The sequence below is a fragment of the Muntiacus reevesi genome, chromosome 1, assembly GCF_963930625.1.
Source record: "Muntiacus reevesi chromosome 1, mMunRee1.1, whole genome shotgun sequence".
In the NCBI taxonomy this organism is placed as follows: Eukaryota; Metazoa; Chordata; class Mammalia; order Artiodactyla; family Cervidae; genus Muntiacus; species Muntiacus reevesi.
The window spans coordinates 109,643,815-109,662,716 of record NC_089249.1 but is presented as its reverse complement, the minus strand read 5'-3'; the positions used below and the strand labels follow the sequence as shown (position 1 = coordinate 109,662,716).

The following is an 18,902-nucleotide window of genomic DNA, read 5'->3' as shown; positions in this document are numbered from 1 at the left end:
TTTGAAGCTACATATTATGGCTGATTATAAGAGGGCCTAGGATCAGTGATTCTCCAGTAGCAATGAATATACCCAGTGTCCGGAGCTTGGTTTCTAAGTACTGTGCTCCAAAGGGTCTGATTTTAGGGCTTGAATGAGGGAAATACCAGATAAGCCTGGCATCATCTTGTCAAATTAGAAAGTAAGGAAGTGCTCAAGGGGAAAAAAAGGGATTGGCCATGTCAAAAGGACACAGGGGCCAACCTGAAATACCTCCCAGTGGACAAAGATGGAACAATTTGAGCAACAGACTAAATAACAATCATACTGGATTATAACCCAAAGGATATATATCCATGTGTCTTTACTTACATAAATAAGTGACTAAGTAATAAAGGGGAGGAAAGGGATAAATCTTTACAGAGGGATCTCTGATAATGTGTGTTGAAATTCCTCCTCCAGGATGTAGAAGTTAATTTCCTTCCTCTTGAGAGCAGTCTGGACTTAGTGACTCACTTTTAAGAACAGAATGTAGAAAGAGAAAAAATACTCACATTCCAGTGGAGAAATCTGGCAGGGCCCAACCACCTTAACCAAGTGATCATGGTCAAATGCAGCAGTGAAATCAGGCTGCCGCCGTGTCCCCGAGTTGGTCGTCTGAGAGCACCTCCCCTCGGCGGCACTCTTCCCCTAAACCCGTTCAGTTCAGTTGCTCGGTCGTGTCTGACTCTTTGCGACCCCATGGACTGCAGCACACCAGGCCTCCCCATCCATCACCAACTCCCGGAGTTTACTCAAACTCATGTCCATTGAATTGGTGATTCCATCCAACCATCTCATCCTCTGTCATCCCCTTCCCCTCCCACCTTCAGTCTTTCCTAGCATCAGGGTCTTTTCCAATGAGTCAGTGCTTCATATCAGGTGGCCAAAGTATTGGAGTTTCAGCTTCAGCATCAGTCCTTGCAGTGAATATTCAGGACTGATTTTCCTTTAGGATAGACTGGTTGGATCTCCTTGCAGTCCAAGGGACTCTCAAAAGTCTTCTCTAACACCACAGTTCAAAAGCATTAATTCTTTAGCACTCAGCTTTCTTTATAGTCCAACTCACACATCCATACATGACTACTGGAAAATCCATAGCCTTGACTAGATGGACCTTTGTTGGCAAAGTGATGTCTCTGCTTTTTAATATGCTGTTTAGTTTGGTCATAACTTTTCTACCAAGGAGTAACCGTCTTTTAATTTCATGGCTGCAGTCACCATCTGCAGTGATTTTGGAGCCCAAAAAAATAAAGTCAGCCACTGTTTCCATTGTTTCCCCATCTATTTGCCATGAAGTGTTGGGACCAGATGCCATGATCTTAGTTTTCTGAATGCTGAGCTTTAAACCAACTTTTTCACTCTCCTCTTTCACTTTCATCAAGAGTCTCTTTAGTTCTTCTTCACTTTCTACCATAAGGGTGGTGTCATCTGCATATCTGAGGTTGTTGATATTTCTCCCGGCAATCTTGATTCCAGCTTGTACTTTCTGCAGCCCGGCATTTCTCATGATGTACTCTGCATATAAGTTAAATAATCAGGGTGACAATATACAGCCTTGACATACTCCTTTCCCAATTTGAAACCAGTCAGTTGTTCCCTGTCCAGTTCTGAGTATTGCTTCCTAACCTGCATACAGATTTCTCAAGAGGCAGGTCAGGTGGTCTGGTATTCCCATCTCTTTCAGAATTTTCCACAGTTTATTGTGATTCACACAGTCAAAGGCTTTGGCATAGTCAATAAATCAGAAATAGATGTTTTTCTGGAACTCTTCTTGCTTTTTCAATGATCCAACGGGTGTTGGCAATTTGATCTCTGATTCCTCTGCCTTTTCTAAAACCAGCTTGAACATCTGGAAGTTCATGGTTCACATACTGTTGAAGCCACACTTGGAGAATTTTGAGCATTACTTTACTAGCGTGTGAGATGAGTGCAATTGTGCGGTAGTTGGAGCATTCTTTGGCATTGCCTTTCTTTGGGACTGGAATGAAAACTGAACTTTTCCAGTCCTGTGGCCAGTGCTGAGTTTTCCAAATTTGCTGGCATATTGAGTGCAGCACTTTCACAGCATCATCTTTTAGGATTTGAAATAGCTCAACTGGAATTCCATCACTTCCACTAGCTTTGTTCATAGTGATGCTTTCTAAGGCCCACTTGACTTCACATTCTAGGATGTCTGGCTCTCAGTGAGTGATCACACCATTGTGACTATCTGGATTGTAAAAATCTTTTTTGCATTGTTCTTCTGTGTATTCTTGCTACCTCTTCTTAATATCTTCTGCTTCTGTTAGGTCCATACCATTTCTGTCCTTTATTGAGCCCATCTTTGCATGAAATGTTCCCTTGGCATCTCTAGATTTCTTGAAGAGATCTCTAGTCTTTCCCATTCTATTGTTTTCCTCTATTTCTTTGCACTGATCGCTGAGGAAGGCTTTCTTATCTCTCCTTACTATTCTTTGGAACTCTGCATTCAATGGGTGTATCTTTCTGTTTCTCCTTTGCTTTTCACTTCTCTTCTTTTCACAGCTATTTGTAAGGCCTCCTCAGACAGCCATCTTGCTTTTTTGCATTTCTTTTTCTTGGGGATGGTCTTGATTCCTGTCTCCTGTACAATGTCATGAACCTCCATCCATAGTTCATCAGGCACTCTGTCTATCAGATCTAGTCCCTGAAATCTATTTCTCACTTCCACTGTATAATCATAAGGGATTTGATTTAGGTCATACCTGAATGATCTAGTGGTTTTCCCTACTTTCTTCAATTTAAGTTTGAATTTGGCAGTAAGGAATTCATGATCTGAGCCACAGTCAGCTCCCAGTCTTGTTTTTGCTAACTGTATAAGTTTCTCCATCTTTGGCTGCGAATAATCAATCTGATTTCGGTGTTGACCATCTGATGATGTCCATGTGTAGGGTCTTCTCTTGTGTTGTTGGAAGAGGAAGTTTGCTATGACCAGTGTGTTCTCTTGACAAAACTATTAGCCTTTTCCCTGCTTCATTCCGTACTCCAAGGCCAAATTTGCCAGTTACTCCAGTTGTTTCTTGACTTCCTACTTTTGCATTCCAGTCCTTTATAATAAAAAGGATGTCTTTTTGGGATGTTAGTTCTAGAAGGTCTTGTAGGTCTTCATAGAACTGTTCAACTTCAGTTTTTTCAGCGTTACTGGTTGGGGCATAGACTTGGATTACCGTGATATTGAATGGTTTGCCTTGGAAACGAACAGAGATCATTTTGTCATTTTTGAGATTGCATCCAAGTACTGCATTTTGGACTCTCTTGTTGACTATGATGGCTACTCCATTTCTTCTAAGGGATTCTTGCCCACAGTAGTAGATATAATGGTCATCTGAGTTAAATTCACCCATTCCAGTCCATTTTAGTTTGCTTATTCCTGAAATGTCGATGTTCACCCTTGCCATCTCCTGTTTGACCACTTCCAATTTGCCTTGATTCATGGACCTAACATTCCAGGTTCCTATGCAATATTGCTCTTTACAGCATCGGACCTTGCTTTCATCACCAGTCACATCCACAACTGGGTGTTGTTTTTGCTTTGAATCTGTCTCTTTATTTTTTCTGGAGTTATTTCTCCACTGATCTCCAGTAGCATATTGGGTACCTGCCAATCTGGGGAGTTCATCTTTCAGTGTCCTATCTTTTTGCCTTTTCATACTGTTCATGGGGTTCTCAAGGCAAGAATACTGAAGTGGTTTGCCATTCCCTTCTCCAGTGGACCACATTTTGTCAGAACTCTCTACCATGACCTGCCTGTCTTGGGTGGCCCTACAGAGCATGGCTCACAGTCATTGAGTTAGACAAGGCTGTGGTCCATGTGATTAGATTGGTTAGTTCTCTGTGATTGTGGTTTTCAGTGTTTCTGCCCTCTGATGGAGAAGGATAAGAGGCTTATGGAAGCTTCCTGATCGGAGAGCCTGACTGAGGGGGAAACTGGGTCTTATTCTGATGAGCAGGGCCATGCTCAGTAAATCTTTAATCCAATTTTCTGTTGATGGGTGGAGCTGTGTTCCTCCCTGTATTTACCTGGTGTTGGAGAAGACTCTTGAGAGTCCCTTGGACTGCAAGGAGATCCAACCAGTCCATCCTAAAGGAAATCACTCCTGGGTGTTCATTGGAAGGACTGATGCTAAAGCTAAAACTCCAATACTTTGGCAACTTCATGCGAAGAGTTGACTCGTTGGAAAAGACCCTGATGCTGGGAGGCATTGCAGGCAGGAGAAGAAGGGGACAACAGAGGATGAGTTGGCTGGATGGCATCACCGACTCGATGGACATGAGTTTGAGTAAACTCAGGGAGTTGGTGATGGACAGGGAGGCCTGGCATGCTGCGATTCATGGGGTCGCAAAGAGTCGGACACGACTGAGCTGAACTGAACCTATGGTGGAAGTAGTGAAGATAATGGCTACCTCAGAAGATCCCATGCATGCACTGCTACACTCGGTGCTCCCAACCCTGCAGCAGGCCACCACCCTAAACCTGTAACTGCAGTCTAATCATGAGAGAACATGAGGGTCATTCTGTAGTTTGCAGGATATTTTATAAAATACCTGATCATGAATCTTCAAAGCTGTCAAGGTAATGAAAAATAGGGAAAAACTAAGAAATTGTCCCAGACCAAGGGAGACACAACAAATAAATGCAGTGTGGTATGCTGGAACAGAAAAAGGAATTGGTGGAAAATGGTGATTTCCAAATAAAGGCTGTGGTTTAGTAAATAATGTAGTACCAGTGTTGATTTCTTAATTTTCACAAATGTACTGTGGTTACCTCAGATGTTAACATCAGGTAGAGGTGAGGGAAGGTATGTGGGAACTCTCTGTACCTTCTTTGTGATTTTTCAGTAATGCTAAAGATATTCCAGAATGAAAGTTTCTATTTTAAATGCTTTACTGTTCTCCAGCCTCTAACACTTATAATGTGTTGTTATTGTTTAGTCAGTGAGTGTGTCCAGCTCTTGCGACTGTAGCTTGGACTACAGCTTGGACTGTAGCTTGCCAGTCTCCGCTAACCATGGAATTCTTCAGCCAAGAATACTGGAGTTGGTTGCCATTTCCTTCTCCGGGAGAGTTTCCTGACCCAGGGATCGAACCTGAGTCCCCTGCCTTGGCAGGCAGATTCTTTACCCCTGAGCCACCAGGAAAGCCCCCTATAATGTGTAGGTGAAAAACTTATGAGAGTAACAGTTTTTTTTCCTACCTCTTTTTTGAAAAGCCCAGCTTGGTGGAGTCTGGTATCTCATTTGAGGATATTATTTTTACTATTTTTGAGGCTCAGCAGCAGACTGCTATTTAAATTTCCTATTACGTTCATATGTGCTAACAAATATCTCTTTGGTGATATACGAGAAACCAAAATCTGATGGCCTGTGGACAAATGTACTTCAGTGGCTCAAGGAGAAGAAAGAGCAGTTTCTTACAGTTTATTCTGATGTACTTTTGGAATCTGAGCCATGTGAATGAATCACATCTGTAAAATTTTTAATTTAAAAAAATGGCTTGGTTGTATTACTCTTGAATCGATATTTGGTGGCTCAGGAACTGTTTCTATACTGTTGTGCCTCCTGAGAAAGATCCTCTGTATGTTCTGTGTTGAGAAACATTGGGTGTTTCGAAGCCATTTTTCCTTCATGATGCTGTAATGTCATTTGCATTTGGGTTCCCCCTGCTTCATCTTCACACATTTCACAAAATATTTGGTAACTGCCTGATACTTCAGCAATTTGTCAGATGATTAGGCACTTCATGGGTTGGGATTATTTCTACTCTGTGGAGCCCACAGAAGGATGCTGTGAAGGTATTTGTGGCTACATTAAATTCATTAGGAGCATTCCTGGGCATTTTTCCATTTCAGGAAAGGCTCCAAAAGAGGTCAGCTTTCTCATCCACCTAAGACAGGTACCAACCACAGTTTCACTCATACATTTATCACACATTTCTAAGCATTCACTCTGTTCATAACAAAACTCTCAAGCTTTATATGTCTTCATAAAGAGGATAGAAATAAAGCTTGTGGTTTCATTAGTACTCCTTCTGACTGAGCCAGTCTTTAGCTCTAAAAGTTCCCTAAAGAAATGTGATCCTTGCGTTGGAGTTGGTGGTTGTTATCCAGGAAGGGCCAAGATATGAGACTCAGAAATGTCACTCCCCAAGTTTAGGTTTTGGGTGTCTGTGGGTACCTATAATCAGTTTCCCACCCAGGCATTAGCTAAACACTGTGACAGCACAGATGGCTTGGCTTTGTAAGGTGTACATTTCAATCAGGAGTTTAACCTTCTTTTTATTATTTTAGATCTTATACATTTTGGTTGCTGAGAATTTTAAATAAGTATCTTTTTTAAGATAAAAAATGAAATAAACATTTTTGCCACTTATTCTATCTTTTCTTTTTAGCAAGTCTTTTCCCTTGTTTAATCGATGCATCCCTCAAACTCCTGAGTGCTATTCTCTGTTTGCATCTGTTCTGATCAATGATGTGGACTCCCTCCATCGAATTCTAAGTGGAATAATGTCAGGAAGAGACACAGTCCTCGGCCTCTGTATCCTCGCCTTTGGTAATTTTTCATTAATTTTTCTGCAGTGGCTTTTTATACCAAAATTTCTAGCACTTATGTGTGCTGTACAATGAAAATTAGCCTCTTGACCTAAATATGAAACTTCACTTCATATATTTTCTTTGTAGATATTGTCAATGTTTCAAGTTCAAGTGGGGGAGGAGTGGTAAGACTGGGAAAAGGCCAGCTGACCCTGCCTAGAGGCCTCACTAGGTGGGGGTTGCCTTAGACATTGATGATGTTCCAGGGTCTGCTCCTCAGCTGTGCCTGAGGATGGATGTGCAGAGAAGATTGCCACTTTGTGAACTGGCCGTGGAAAGTGCCAGAAATGCATGTCCAGCAAGTGTGGACGTTCTGTAATGCCTCTTCCTGCAGGCAAGCCAGATCAGAGCCTGCTGAGTAGGGGAAGGAGGTGTGTCCATCATGTTAGCGTCAGAGGGCACTGAGCCAATGGATCCAGCTCCTCCCAGGAACAGGCTTGCTGGGTTGCAGGCAGGTCAAGGCCTTGAATTGGATCCTGCCTTTTCTGAGTCTTTCTGGAAGCAGCCACTTCCCCACTCCTTACGGTTTAACTTCCCTTTTGCTATTTTAGCTTGATGAGTCCTTTTAAGAGTCAGCCTTCTCTTTGAATGAGTTAATACTGTCTGTTGCTTTAGGCAATAGTAGTGGCCTTTTATTTACCCCTGTCATTTACAATGGCTGCCTCCCAACCTTGGAAGGTTGAAAGCTCTTTGATCATCCATTAACATCATGTTTCCAGTGTATAAATTGAGGTTTCCATAATTTCATTACCCAAAGGTTACTAATTCCTGAATGCTTGGGGATGCTTAACTAGCCACCGTTATGTAACTTCCAGACTTCTTATGACCCACGTGCACCAGGCATTGTGCTTATTGTTAACTCTTTAAACCTCATCAGAATCCCGTCCCCATCTGTATGAGAGGAAACTGAGGCCTAGAGAGGTCTGAGGCATGACCAAGGTTACACATCTAGTGGAGATGGCAGAGCTGAGACTTAGCCCAGATCTATCTGACTTCAAACCCATGATCTTAATCACTACACTGAAATATCTATATGTAATCTTGAATTCTGTCTCAGAAAAAAAGTAAAATAGTACCTATAAATTCACTGAAGTTCCCTGGTGACTCTGATGGTAAAGAATCTGCGTGCAGTGCAGGAGACCCAGGTTTGATCCCTGGGTCAGGAGGATACCCTGGAGAAGTATTTTTGTCTAAGAAATCCCATGGACAGAGGAGCCTGGTATACTCTGTGTACCATAGTCCCATAGGTCCCAAAGTCAGATAGGACTGAGTGCCTAACACTTTCACTTTCAATAAATTCATAGGCTTAAAAACCCCCAAAGTGGAAACAGATATGCAAATTTTTATACATATATCTTATCATATAATCTTAAATTTTTCATTTTTAAAGGCATTCATCTTTCATTTTTAGTGAGGATATCTGAGAACACAAGATTAGAACTTTAAGTTATGAAATCAAAAGAGTTAAGTTTAATAAAAAAAATTTTAGATGTTTCATTTGGACTTAAAAGAAAAAAGTTTAGGATATTTGAGAGTAATACCTGCTTTGAAAACATTTTTATATTTCAAGAAGCATGCTAGCACTTTCAGGACATGGCTTACTGTCACAGACTGAACTTGAACATGCTTCAGATGGTGGCCTGAGTATGTCTTGTTTTTCTGTTTGATAGATGTCCAAGATATTTCGGGATTGAAGAAAGTCCTCAGCCTTCACTCTTTCAGAAGGTTTAGTCATTCCAGTCCCATTGTAATCACCGTCATGCCTTGATTGTTGTTAGAATTTATATGTTTTGCTTAATTTTCTAGCCTTGTCTTTGGCCATGATGTTCACCTTCCGTTTCATCACCACCCTTCTGGTTCACATTTTCATTGCACTGATTGTTTTGGGGTTGTTGTGTAAGTATTTCCACTTGATTGGCTTCTTGATTAAATGAAAAACCTTTCTGTTACATGTAGAACTTAAAAGCTGGCATTTTGAGCTACATGGGATCTTAGAGAAGCTCTTGTCCAGCTCCCTCATTTTATATAAGAGGAAACACAGGCCCAAAGAGGACAGGATTACTTCTCTCTCACAGCTAACAGCAAAGTTCCTGCCTGCCCTGCTATCTTTTCTGCACTCTCAGATGAGCCAGCCCAGTGAGTGGTACTGGTTTCATCCATTAAAAGGCAATTCCAGTGCCTGTTGGAAGCCCTTTAAAGAATTTTTTCTGAATTTTCATATCACCCATTGGCACCTAGGGGTCCATATTACCCTGCAGAGGCTCAGGCCAGTCTGAAGAGACACAGCCCTTGAGCTGGGCAGGGTCCCAGAGACATGTCCCATGCCCACTGTTTTCCTTTTCAGTGCTGGATCTTGGGTCCATCCAGGAGTTGTCAGGGAAGAAGATCCAAGGGACAGGGGCAGGCAGGAAGATCAAGGCAGCAGTATAGGATCCTGGTATAGGATATTTTAATTTTTAATAATTGGTGTGACCAAATAAATACTTGGCATGACCATAGCGTTTCATCTTCTGAGCAATCAGCTCTGTCCTCAGCACCTCCCAGCCCTGTAGCTCACAGGTGCCCAGTGTGCCCGTGCTGGGGGACATGTAGGACGGCTTGTGAGGGATGCTCTTTCCCACCCACGAGTGGTAAGGACGCCCTCCCTGAAGCCACTGTGGATGTGGTGCAGGTGTCACCAAGTCCCTAAATGCAGAGCATTTGTGATGTTGGGACATCTGCCCAGTTTTGTAGGTGTCAAGCCAATATCCATATAGTCAAAGGTATGGTCATTCCAGTACAGATGTCAGAGTTGAACCATAAAGAAGGCTGAGTGCCAAAGAATTGATGCTTTTGACTTATGATGCTGGAGAAGACTCTTGAAAGTCCCTTGGACAGCAAAGAGATCAAACCAGTCAGTCCTAAAGGAAATCCACTCTGACTATTCTTTGTAAGAACCGGTGCTGAAATTGAAACTCAGTATTTTGGCCACCTGATACTAAGAGCCAACTCATTGGGAAAAGACTCTGATGCTGGGAAAGATTGAAGGCAAAAGGAGAAGAGGGCAACAGAGGATGAGATGTTTAGATAGCACCACAGACTCAGTGGACGTGAATTTGAGCAAACTCCATTGAGATAGTGGAAGCCAGAGGAACCTGGCATGCTGCGATTAATGGGGTCACAAAGAGTCAGACACGACTTGGCAATGGAACAACAACAGCAAGACCAGTATCCAGGCTCCTCTGGAGCTGTCACCTGCAGAGCTGGTTTGGGAATTTTAGCCTTTGGACTCTAATGTTGTTCCTCTCACCATCCTGTCCGTACAATTTGCTCCATGCTCACACCCAGCCCCACCTATGGGCTAGGCTCACAGGGCACACCTGTGTTTTGGAATCACCTTCCTACATCTCCCAGAGATACACAGCCGCCCTAGGCCTGGAAGCTCCTCGGTGGTCCGCCGTGACCCTGCCTGGCTGCTTCAGAGGGTTGGTCATTGCCCCCAAAGCCCAAGGGATTTGGGACCCACTGCCCGAGCAGGGTCACCCATTGTCAGGGGACGGGGGGGTTACCTCATGGCGTGTGTGCTGAGTTCCACTGGTGCTTTGCTTTCCAGTTGTCTGCGGTGTCTTATGGTGGCTGTACTATGACTATACCAATGACCTCAGCATAGAACTGGACACAGAAAGGGAAAATATGAAGTGTCTGCTGGGATTTGCTATTGTCTCTACAGTCATCACGGTAAGAAGCACTCTTCCAGCAGTAGATCAGGTAGCCTGCCAGAACTCTGAAGTCCAAACAGTTGCATTTTAACCCAAAACAAAGAGCATTTGTTTTTCTTTCACTGCAGAAGGTGCATACATAGCAATGTGGTGAGTGTACATACACATTTAGTGCCTTCACATTTCATTTGAGATACCTGTGTAGGAATGCATTGCAGCCTCAAAAAGTGAAAAAACAATCCTACCTCTTTCCAGGTCATTTCTGCCATCTCAGAAGTTGATTCATTACCCTTGCTGATCCGTTACCCTTGCTATAGTAGGACTGCTTTCACCCCCAGGCAGCTATAGGGTGAACACTACAGTGTGGAGGGGGAGGCAGACTTGTAACAGTTGCTATTTCCTGGTTTGAGAAGAGCCCCCCTTCCTCCTCTAGCCAGTGGATGCTTTGCTCCCAAAGGCGTGACAGCTCCCACTGCCCTTGAACACAGAGAGCCCTTTGTCTCCAAACCTGCCGGCCACTAGCTTCATTTGGTTTGCAGAGAACCTGCTGCCTCCCCAGTGAATTCCCTGGCTGAGAGCAGGCAAACATAGAATATTGAGCCTGGCGATATAGGTTGTTGGGGGAGGATGGTTGGCAACTGAGAATCATTCAGGCCACTTCCTGGGTGCTGATGGTGGTGCTGGCATCACAGGCCTGGACAGGCTCAGGGGTTGGCTTCAGGCGGCCCATGGGCATCCTTTAGTGTGTTGCTTCCTAAGCATTATATCATGGAGGCATGACAGTCAGGGGTTTTCACATGCCCATTAAATGTTTCAGCAACTCAGTTCTCGTAAGAGCCTCAGATTCTCTCACCAACTCAGCTCTCTCCTTTAAGGAAATACCTGGGTTCTCACATCTGACGCAGGCCTGACATTTTCTCCTCTCTAGGGAGGTGTCAGGTTTGGGTTCCTCACATGAACTGCATCTCAGGGAGCACGTATCTGATAAAGCAAAGCTCCTGGTCTGTCCTGGGTCCAGGCCCATGGCTGAGCCGGGGCCTGGGCAGGAGGCTGGAGAAGAAAGCCCCCCACACCCAGGCCAGGTGCTGGGCTGTTGGGCACAAGCAGCAGGGAGAAGCAGGGCTGGGAGCCGGGGGAGCTCACCTCCTTCCACTCCCCCCACAACCATTGTCCTCCCCAGCCTCCGCAGGGCTCCCTTTGTCTTCGCACACTGAGCCATCAGTGGCCGCCAGATGCCAGGGTCAGGGGAGTCTCTTCACTGGGTGTAAGGGTTGAGAAAGGGGAGGCTGTGAGCGGAGAGGGAGGAGCCGCACCACGGCTCACACACCATTCATTTCCACGTGTGTCCCTGCTACGTAGTTTCTGCCAAGTACCAGCTTCTGGGGAGCTTGTGCTAACAAGATCCCTAAGACTCTTTGTCACCATCACCTTTTACTGAGCACCTGTTTTGCACAGGGCCCTGCCCTAGACAATGGAGCTGGCCAGAAAAAACACACAGCCAGCACACACCCCACCATGAGTGAATTACAGAGCCAGCAATGCCATGACATGATGCATGGGGCAAGATTCCTTCCTGTGAGGGGAGCTGCCTAGGAATGCTATTTCAGTGGTTTCAATATACTCAGTAGCAGCAACAAAAATAGGATGAATGGCATTGACTGCTCACCTCAGGGTGTCAGCCTAGGGGCGCAGGCTGAGATGCAGCCGTTTGCAGCTTAGGGCCCAGAAAGGGGAGTAGAGGCTTGACCCCTGTGGTAAGTCAGCTCTGCTGCCCACCCCACACCCCTAGCAGGGTCCCCAGTGGGTAATGCTGATCTCCCTAAGACTAGGGAGTAATGGGATAGTTAACTCTTCAGTTCTGGTCAGTGTCCTCATGTGTACTTTGAACATAAGGAGAACCTTTTATACACATACACACACACACACACACACACACACACATATTTAAGTTGAAAAACACAGACATATTGAATACACACATTTTAGCATTCCATTCAGGAGCTACCAGCCACTCAGGGGCTACAAGTTTATTTGCCTAAAGATTATATCATTTTACCTCATTAAAATTTTTAGTAAAATAACGAAGTCACTCTTCCTCATTGTGCTAGGCATTGAGGACACAAGAGATGAAAATTCCTACTCAGCCTTCACAACTCTAACATCTCCTCCAGGCATCCCTCCCTGGGTCCTCAGGCCAGTCCCCACAGCTGGGTGACGACTGGGCCCTTCAGCCCCGGGAGCGGTTTTGCACATTTTATTCCTCTTTCACCTGACTTCCCTCCACTTGACTATGAGATCCTCATGGGCAGCAACACCCGAGTCCACCGGGAAGAGGAATGGCATCTTGGGCTCCGGGGGTGGTGTGCTGGGTTACACGGACAAGAGAGGAGCCTGTAGGACGTTCCCTCGGCAGAAAGGGGCCAGACCGGGGAGGTCCTGATTTGCAGTGGTGATGATTTCAGTCTTTATCCAGGCGCTCTGGAGAAATGTCAAAGGATTTTGATCTGGGAGAGGACATCCTTGACTGCACATTTTACAAAGATCCCTTTAGCTTGTGTTGGAGGAGGGATGAGGTCAGGAGTAGGGGGTTGAGGGAATTAAAAGCAGAGGTAATGAGGTTATTGGGGGTCTAGGAGAGAGAAGATGAGATTTGGGCTGTGGCATCAATGTGGGAATCGAGAGGAGAGAATAGACTGGGAGCTCTGTCAGCAAACTGAGATTGTGCTATGACTGTCGCTTTGCCAGCCCTTGACAATAAGCGATGGTCCTGCCCTCTAGAAGCTTGATGTCAGAAATGTACCGTGCAGGCAATAAACATCCACAGTAGAGTACGCTGAGTGCTACAGTAGGGTAAGATGGAAGTCCGCAAGAGAGGAACCTAACTTTTTCTTGGAAAGTGCAGAAAAATTAGGACCCCTGGAGTAGGGAATACGGGGGAAATAGATTTTTGTTTGAAGATGATGAAGTCTGTTCTGGACACATTGAGTTTGACGCACTGTAGGATACCCACTGCCTGGTCAGTAACTGATGTGCTTACTCATCCATCATGTAGAGAAAGGTGAGGTTGGAGATTTTATTTTAGATTGACAGCATTGCGTAGCTTGCAGGATCTTAGTTCCCCAATCAGGGATCGAACCTGTGCCCTCTGCAGTGGGAGCAGGGAGTTCTAACCCCTGGACCACCAGGGAATTCCCTGGAGATTTTTATTTGTAAGTTTAAAGCATCTAAGAAGGATGCTATAACCACAAAAGAGCAGGGAGGACCACCCAAAAGATCCCGAGAAACAGCAGCTGAAGAAGTAGAAGGAGACCCAAAGGAAAGAGCATTGTCCTTGAGGCCCCTTGCCCTTCTGCAGTCCTTCAGCATTCTCTGGCATGTTAGGTGCTATTGGGAAAAAGAAATAGACAGTTCTCTGACACCCGAGGACCTTATTCTCTCTCTCTCTCTGACAGACTGCAAGCTCCTTAGGGCAGGGGCTCTGTCTTGTCCACTATTGTTCCAGCAGAATCTAGTATAAATATCAGGACATGATAGATGCTCAGTTAGTACTTGAGAACATGTCTGTTCCATTATAACAAAGTAGGGGGTGACTGTGTTAAGAGAGCTATTTGCTGAGATGTCAGTAAAATATTAAGGTTTAAGGTTGTCTCAGTTCTGCATTATTTTGAGTAATTTAACCCCTTTTTCACCAGGCAGTTCTACTCATCTTGATTTATGTCCTCAGAAAGAGGATCAAATTGACAGTTGAACTTCTCCAAGTCACAAATAAAGCCATCAGCAGCTCTCCCTTCCTGCTGCTCCAGCCACTGTGGACATTTACCATCCTCATTTTCTTCTGGGTCCTCTGGGTGGCTGTGCTCCTGAGCCTGGGGACTGCAGGTAAGGGCCATGGGAATGGGGTCCATGATGCTGGAGTCAGGCACAGAAGGCCCCAGCATTCTGGAACCACTGGCCTGTTTTTATAGAGACCAGACTTCCCATGCAGCTTGAGGCCTCTGGTGGTGGCAGCAGTGATGGTGTTTGGGGCTCTGTCATGGGGGGATGCAGGAAATTCTTTTCCCTCTACTGTATCAATATGTGGGGTGGGGGGGGGGGGGGGAGGACCCTTCTGAAATGTTGCTGTCTCAGAAGAACCAGTTAAATTTAATGAGAGTGCACACAGACCTCTGCATTGCCTTGCTCCTGAGAAGACAAGGCTGTTTCATTTGGGGCAGCCATGCACAGTTTGAAAATAAGATGTTCTGTTACCAAGAAAAGATGAAAGAACAGAAATCATGAGACAGTTGGAAGTCTCAACTGGGGCAGCACTGAACAATCACATTCTAGCTCATTTCCTCAATATAGTTTTAGTCCTGGTCAGATAGGAAGACAGTGGCCTCAGTGCCCGCAGGAAAGTGAACACTTGTTGAAAATTTCCTGAATTCTGAGCTCTGTACTAGGTGCTTCCTTATATTCTCTTCTTTAAGCATTGCAACCCCCTTTTGATGCCTGTGTTGTTGTGTTCAAGTTATAGGCAAGAGCATTGAGGTTCTAGTAGGTAATTTGCTGAAGGCCATCCAGCTAGCTGACAGCAGAGCTCTAGAACAGCTCTAGCTCTAGAACCTGTGCTCTTTCCACTACCTCACGTGTCCCTATGTCTGGGATACAGGGCTAGGAAATCAAACTGGGTCTCCTGAGCCTTGTCCGTTCAAGTCGAAGCAGCGTTGTGACCACAGAGCCTGGCTGGCAGATGCAGGCTATGCCCATAATGTGGTGTTTGCAGCCTGTGACTAGAGGGCAACATGGCACGCTAGGGGCTGAAGCCAAGGGGTGGCAGGACTTGACGCTCTGACTGTGGTAGGCTGTGGTGCTGAGCCCTCGTCCTCCAGAACCACAGGGAAGACGTGAGGCCTTGGGAAGCATGACTTGGACCCAGGGAGGGACCTTCCTCCTCCAGCCTCCAGGGCACAGTTGCCCACTTTGCTGTCATTATGGGCTGTGAGCCTGGGTGAAGGGAATTGTCTCTATGGTTTGGAGCAGGACACATTCTTTTGTTCTTTCTTTACTGCACAAATGTTAGGTGAGGGCTGTGGGACAAGGTCCTGGCAAGGCAGTGGGGAAGAGTGGTGGCCTCTGCCCGCAGTGAGGATGGAAAAGGTAGAGGACCATCACAGGAGGAGAGATCTGGGGAGCTGTGAGAGTACCACAGCGAGGCTCCAGCCGACTTTGTGAGACAGGGAAGGCTTCTCAGAGGATGGGCTGGAAATTTCCAGAAGATCAGGAAGTACAGAAAGAAGCAAAGGGCCTTAGTGGGGTCATGTCCAAGCACAGGAGAGAACCTGGTCGTAGAGGATAAGACGAGAGCTGGTCCTGAGAGTTGGGGGCCCAGGTGGAGAGGATCATGCCCCAAGGCCAGTTCGGGTGGGGGGTTGACTTGATCCGCTAGCAGGGTGCCTCTTCAGTTCAGTTCTCCCTCTTAGGCCCCAGTTGGGTCCAAGGCCTGGGAAGCATTAAACAGCCTGGGCCCCAGGGCTGAGAGGAGGGCCGGGGACAGAGTGGGCTGCTCTATAGGGTAGAAGGCAGCACGTTGGAAGGTTATGTATTAAAGCGTGGCCATTTTGGAAGCAGATAAATGAGCAAAAGTGAGATGAATTGAAGAGCAGGAGGGACTTCCCTGGTGGTCTAGTGGTAAGATTCTGCTCCCAATGCAGGGGCCAGAGTTTAATCTCTAGTTGGGGAGCTAGACCCCACATGACCACGACTAAGGGTTTGTGTACTGCAGTTACAAGATGCTGCAACCAAGACCAGACCAAATAAATAAAAATAAATATGAAGGGCAGGAAAGGAAACTGGGTGCCCAGGACCTGCTGCAGGAATCTGTGAGCTGGTAGATACCAGGCTTCCAGGAGGCCTGGTGTTGACAGAGCTCACGCCTTCCCTCCTCCCCAGGGTTGGGCAGCATAGAAACCAGGCCACCCGCCTCTCCTTTCCACTCACCTGTGGCCCAGCGTGGTGCACAGAGTTCCCTTTGTCTTCAAAGGCCTTTTCATACAGTGCCAGGATGACAAGCTCTGGGCCTGGGCAGGTCATCTGCTGCTGTTTGGATCCTCAGCAGATGCCCAGGTGATGGGGGCGGGGGGGTGAGGGGTGCCCGCGCAGCACCTGTCTCATCTCACTTTCCCTCAGCAGATGCCCAGGTGATGGGGGTGGTGAGGGATGCCCGCGTAGCACCTGTCTCATCTCATGACCCCTCAGGCAGTCACAGAGCCCCCAGACTCTCCAGTCTCCGCCCAAAGCCCCCAGTGTTGTGGGGGTGTCCTCATCCGATGAGATTTTTATTGTGTCACGTGACTGAATAGTTAATACTTTATTGTGTAAAAAAAGAAAAAATGCAGAAAAAGCCAACTTAGGTTGATAAGTTTTTGCCATTTTTTGATGAGCTGTTTCTCTAGTGACTGTTAATAGGTCTCTTAACTAGTTGACAAACTCGGGCTTGTTTGGGGATTACTTCAGTGGAGCAGAAGAAATGACAAGCCCCCCAGAAGTGACAGTAATTAGTCAGTTGGGACTTGTATGCTACCAGCAGTGTGACAGTGATTACTAGAATCCAGTGGAAGAAGTAGTTATAGGAACACGGTAATAACCTTGGGAATCCAGTAGATGCGGTTGGCAGGTTGGAAAAAGCCCAGATGATCTGATGACCCTCAGTTATCATTAGGTGGTCAGGAAGCCTCAGAGTTGAAACAGTAGAAGAAAGGGGCCCGTTTGGGCTGGGGGTGGCTTTCTCTTCCCGTGGTACTGCAGTCAGAAGAGATCTATCCTCAGAGGAACGTGCTTAGCGTGCTGAAAGGCAAAGGAGGTGCTTGGAAAGGAGGCAGCAGGATCAGATAGAGGGACTCCCGTCAAGGGCCGAGGGATCTAGGCTGACCCTGGCCTTCCTTGAATGTTAATCTGGGCTTCCTTTTTCCCATTTTTGCAGTAGACAAATGGTAGTTTCCCCAGGCTGCCTCATAAGGAACTTAGGAGGCTGAAATGGGGCCAGAACTTTGCTTTGCAATTAGGGGGCCCTATGTATTTCTTATATTAGGAACTAATGTCAACAAAGGAATGTCTAGTACTAACTTCCGGTTTGTGGTTTGTTTTCTGCCTGGCATATTTGAGAACACAGTGTAAAAGAAAATTGTCCTCTTTTTAGGTTATCAGAGATCTAGAAGATAATTGAAGTTATTTCACAAAAGCCTCCTAGTAGCCCAGCCCTGTCCTAGGGACAGGGGAAGAGGGGTTGCTCAGGAGAGACTTGAAACAGCTCCTGCTTTTCAGTTTATGTCCCTGTGGGGAAGTGTGCAGGGAGGCAGCCTCCATGAACATCTAGGGGTCTTTGCACCTGCTGTGACCTTAGTCTAGAATCTTCTCCCCTTCCTAAGCCTCACCCCAACTTTCTGACCATCACTGCTTGGGAAAATGAGTCATTATTCAAGATTTGTTTTGAGTAATGTATTTCTTGGAACTATCCTTGGTGGCTCAGACAGTAAAGAATCTGCATGCAATGCAGGAGACCTGGGTTCGATCCCTGGGTCAGAAAGGTTCCCTGGAGAGGGACATGACAACCCACTGCAGTTTTCTTGCCTGGATAATTCCCTGGACAGAGATGCCTGGCGGGCTACAGTCCATGGGGTTGCAAAGAATCAGACATAACTGAATGAGTAATGCTTTCACTTTCAATATATTTCTTGAAAACTCTCTTATAAATTGCCCAAGCATACTGAGCTCTTTCTTTTCTTTTTCCTTACATTTTGTATATTCTTCACTCTTTCAAGAACTATTCATCGAATGCCTGCTATGTGGCTTGGGAACTAGAGATACAGCAGTGAACCAGATGAAGGGAATGGGAAAAGAGCATAAATATGTTATGTCAGGTGGTGATGAGACCTCTAAACAATCACGCAAGATAATGACTTGTGTGTTGTCCTCCCTCAGGAGAATGAACATCTGGAGGGCAAGGATTGTGTCTTTTTCTTTCTGTCTCTAAGGTTCGTGCACAGCCCTTGAGTGAGTTCAGTGTGTGCTGAGTCAGGGAGTGAATTCACATCGATGTTGTATTGAATGTGATGTATACCAGAAAGAGCTAGGTAAACTCCAGGCATGATGGCCATGAGATTTTCTTCTGTTTTTCCCTGATCCCCGTGCTGTCAGAGCAGAAGCTGAGGCAGTGGGAGGCACAGGCAGGCTGGGTGTCAGCAGGACACCAAGCCACTTGGCTGGAAGAGGCCAAGTGCACAGAATGTGGTAGAACATAGGACTGTTTTAAGTTGGGCCTGCATCATTTGAGAAATGATCCCAATCAGCTGCACTGTCTTCCTTGAGAAACTGCCATTTACACTAATTGTTAGTAACATATCAGTCTTTCAAATTGCTTTAAAACTTGCTTGTAATACCCAAATTTATAGCTAGCTGCATGATGCATTTCCTCCAGGTTATGACGATGATCTCTAGGAAGACTTCCTGAAAGTTGTCTCAAATCTCTTTGATACGATGTATTACTTGAGGAAGATTGGTTCATTCATTCGTGCAATCGTTCACTGAACAAGTATTTATTG

The 18,902-nt window shown here is 45.7% G+C and overlaps 1 protein-coding gene across 9 annotated transcripts in view; it reads left to right on the top strand.

Moving 5' to 3' along the window:
* Positions 1–18,902, top strand: part of SLC44A3 (solute carrier family 44 member 3) — an 82,899-nt gene that overhangs the window by 17,921 nt on the left and 46,076 nt on the right. For all 9 annotated transcript variants that reach the window (XM_065908371.1, XM_065908359.1, XM_065908353.1 and 6 more), the window contains 4 exons: positions 6,427–6,587; positions 8,435–8,524; positions 10,221–10,345; positions 14,019–14,205. In XM_065908371.1, coding sequence (XP_065764443.1) covers positions 6,427–6,587; positions 8,435–8,524; positions 10,221–10,345; positions 14,019–14,205 — 563 coding nt within the window. The remainder of the gene's footprint in view (positions 1–6,426; positions 6,588–8,434; positions 8,525–10,220; positions 10,346–14,018; positions 14,206–18,902) is intronic.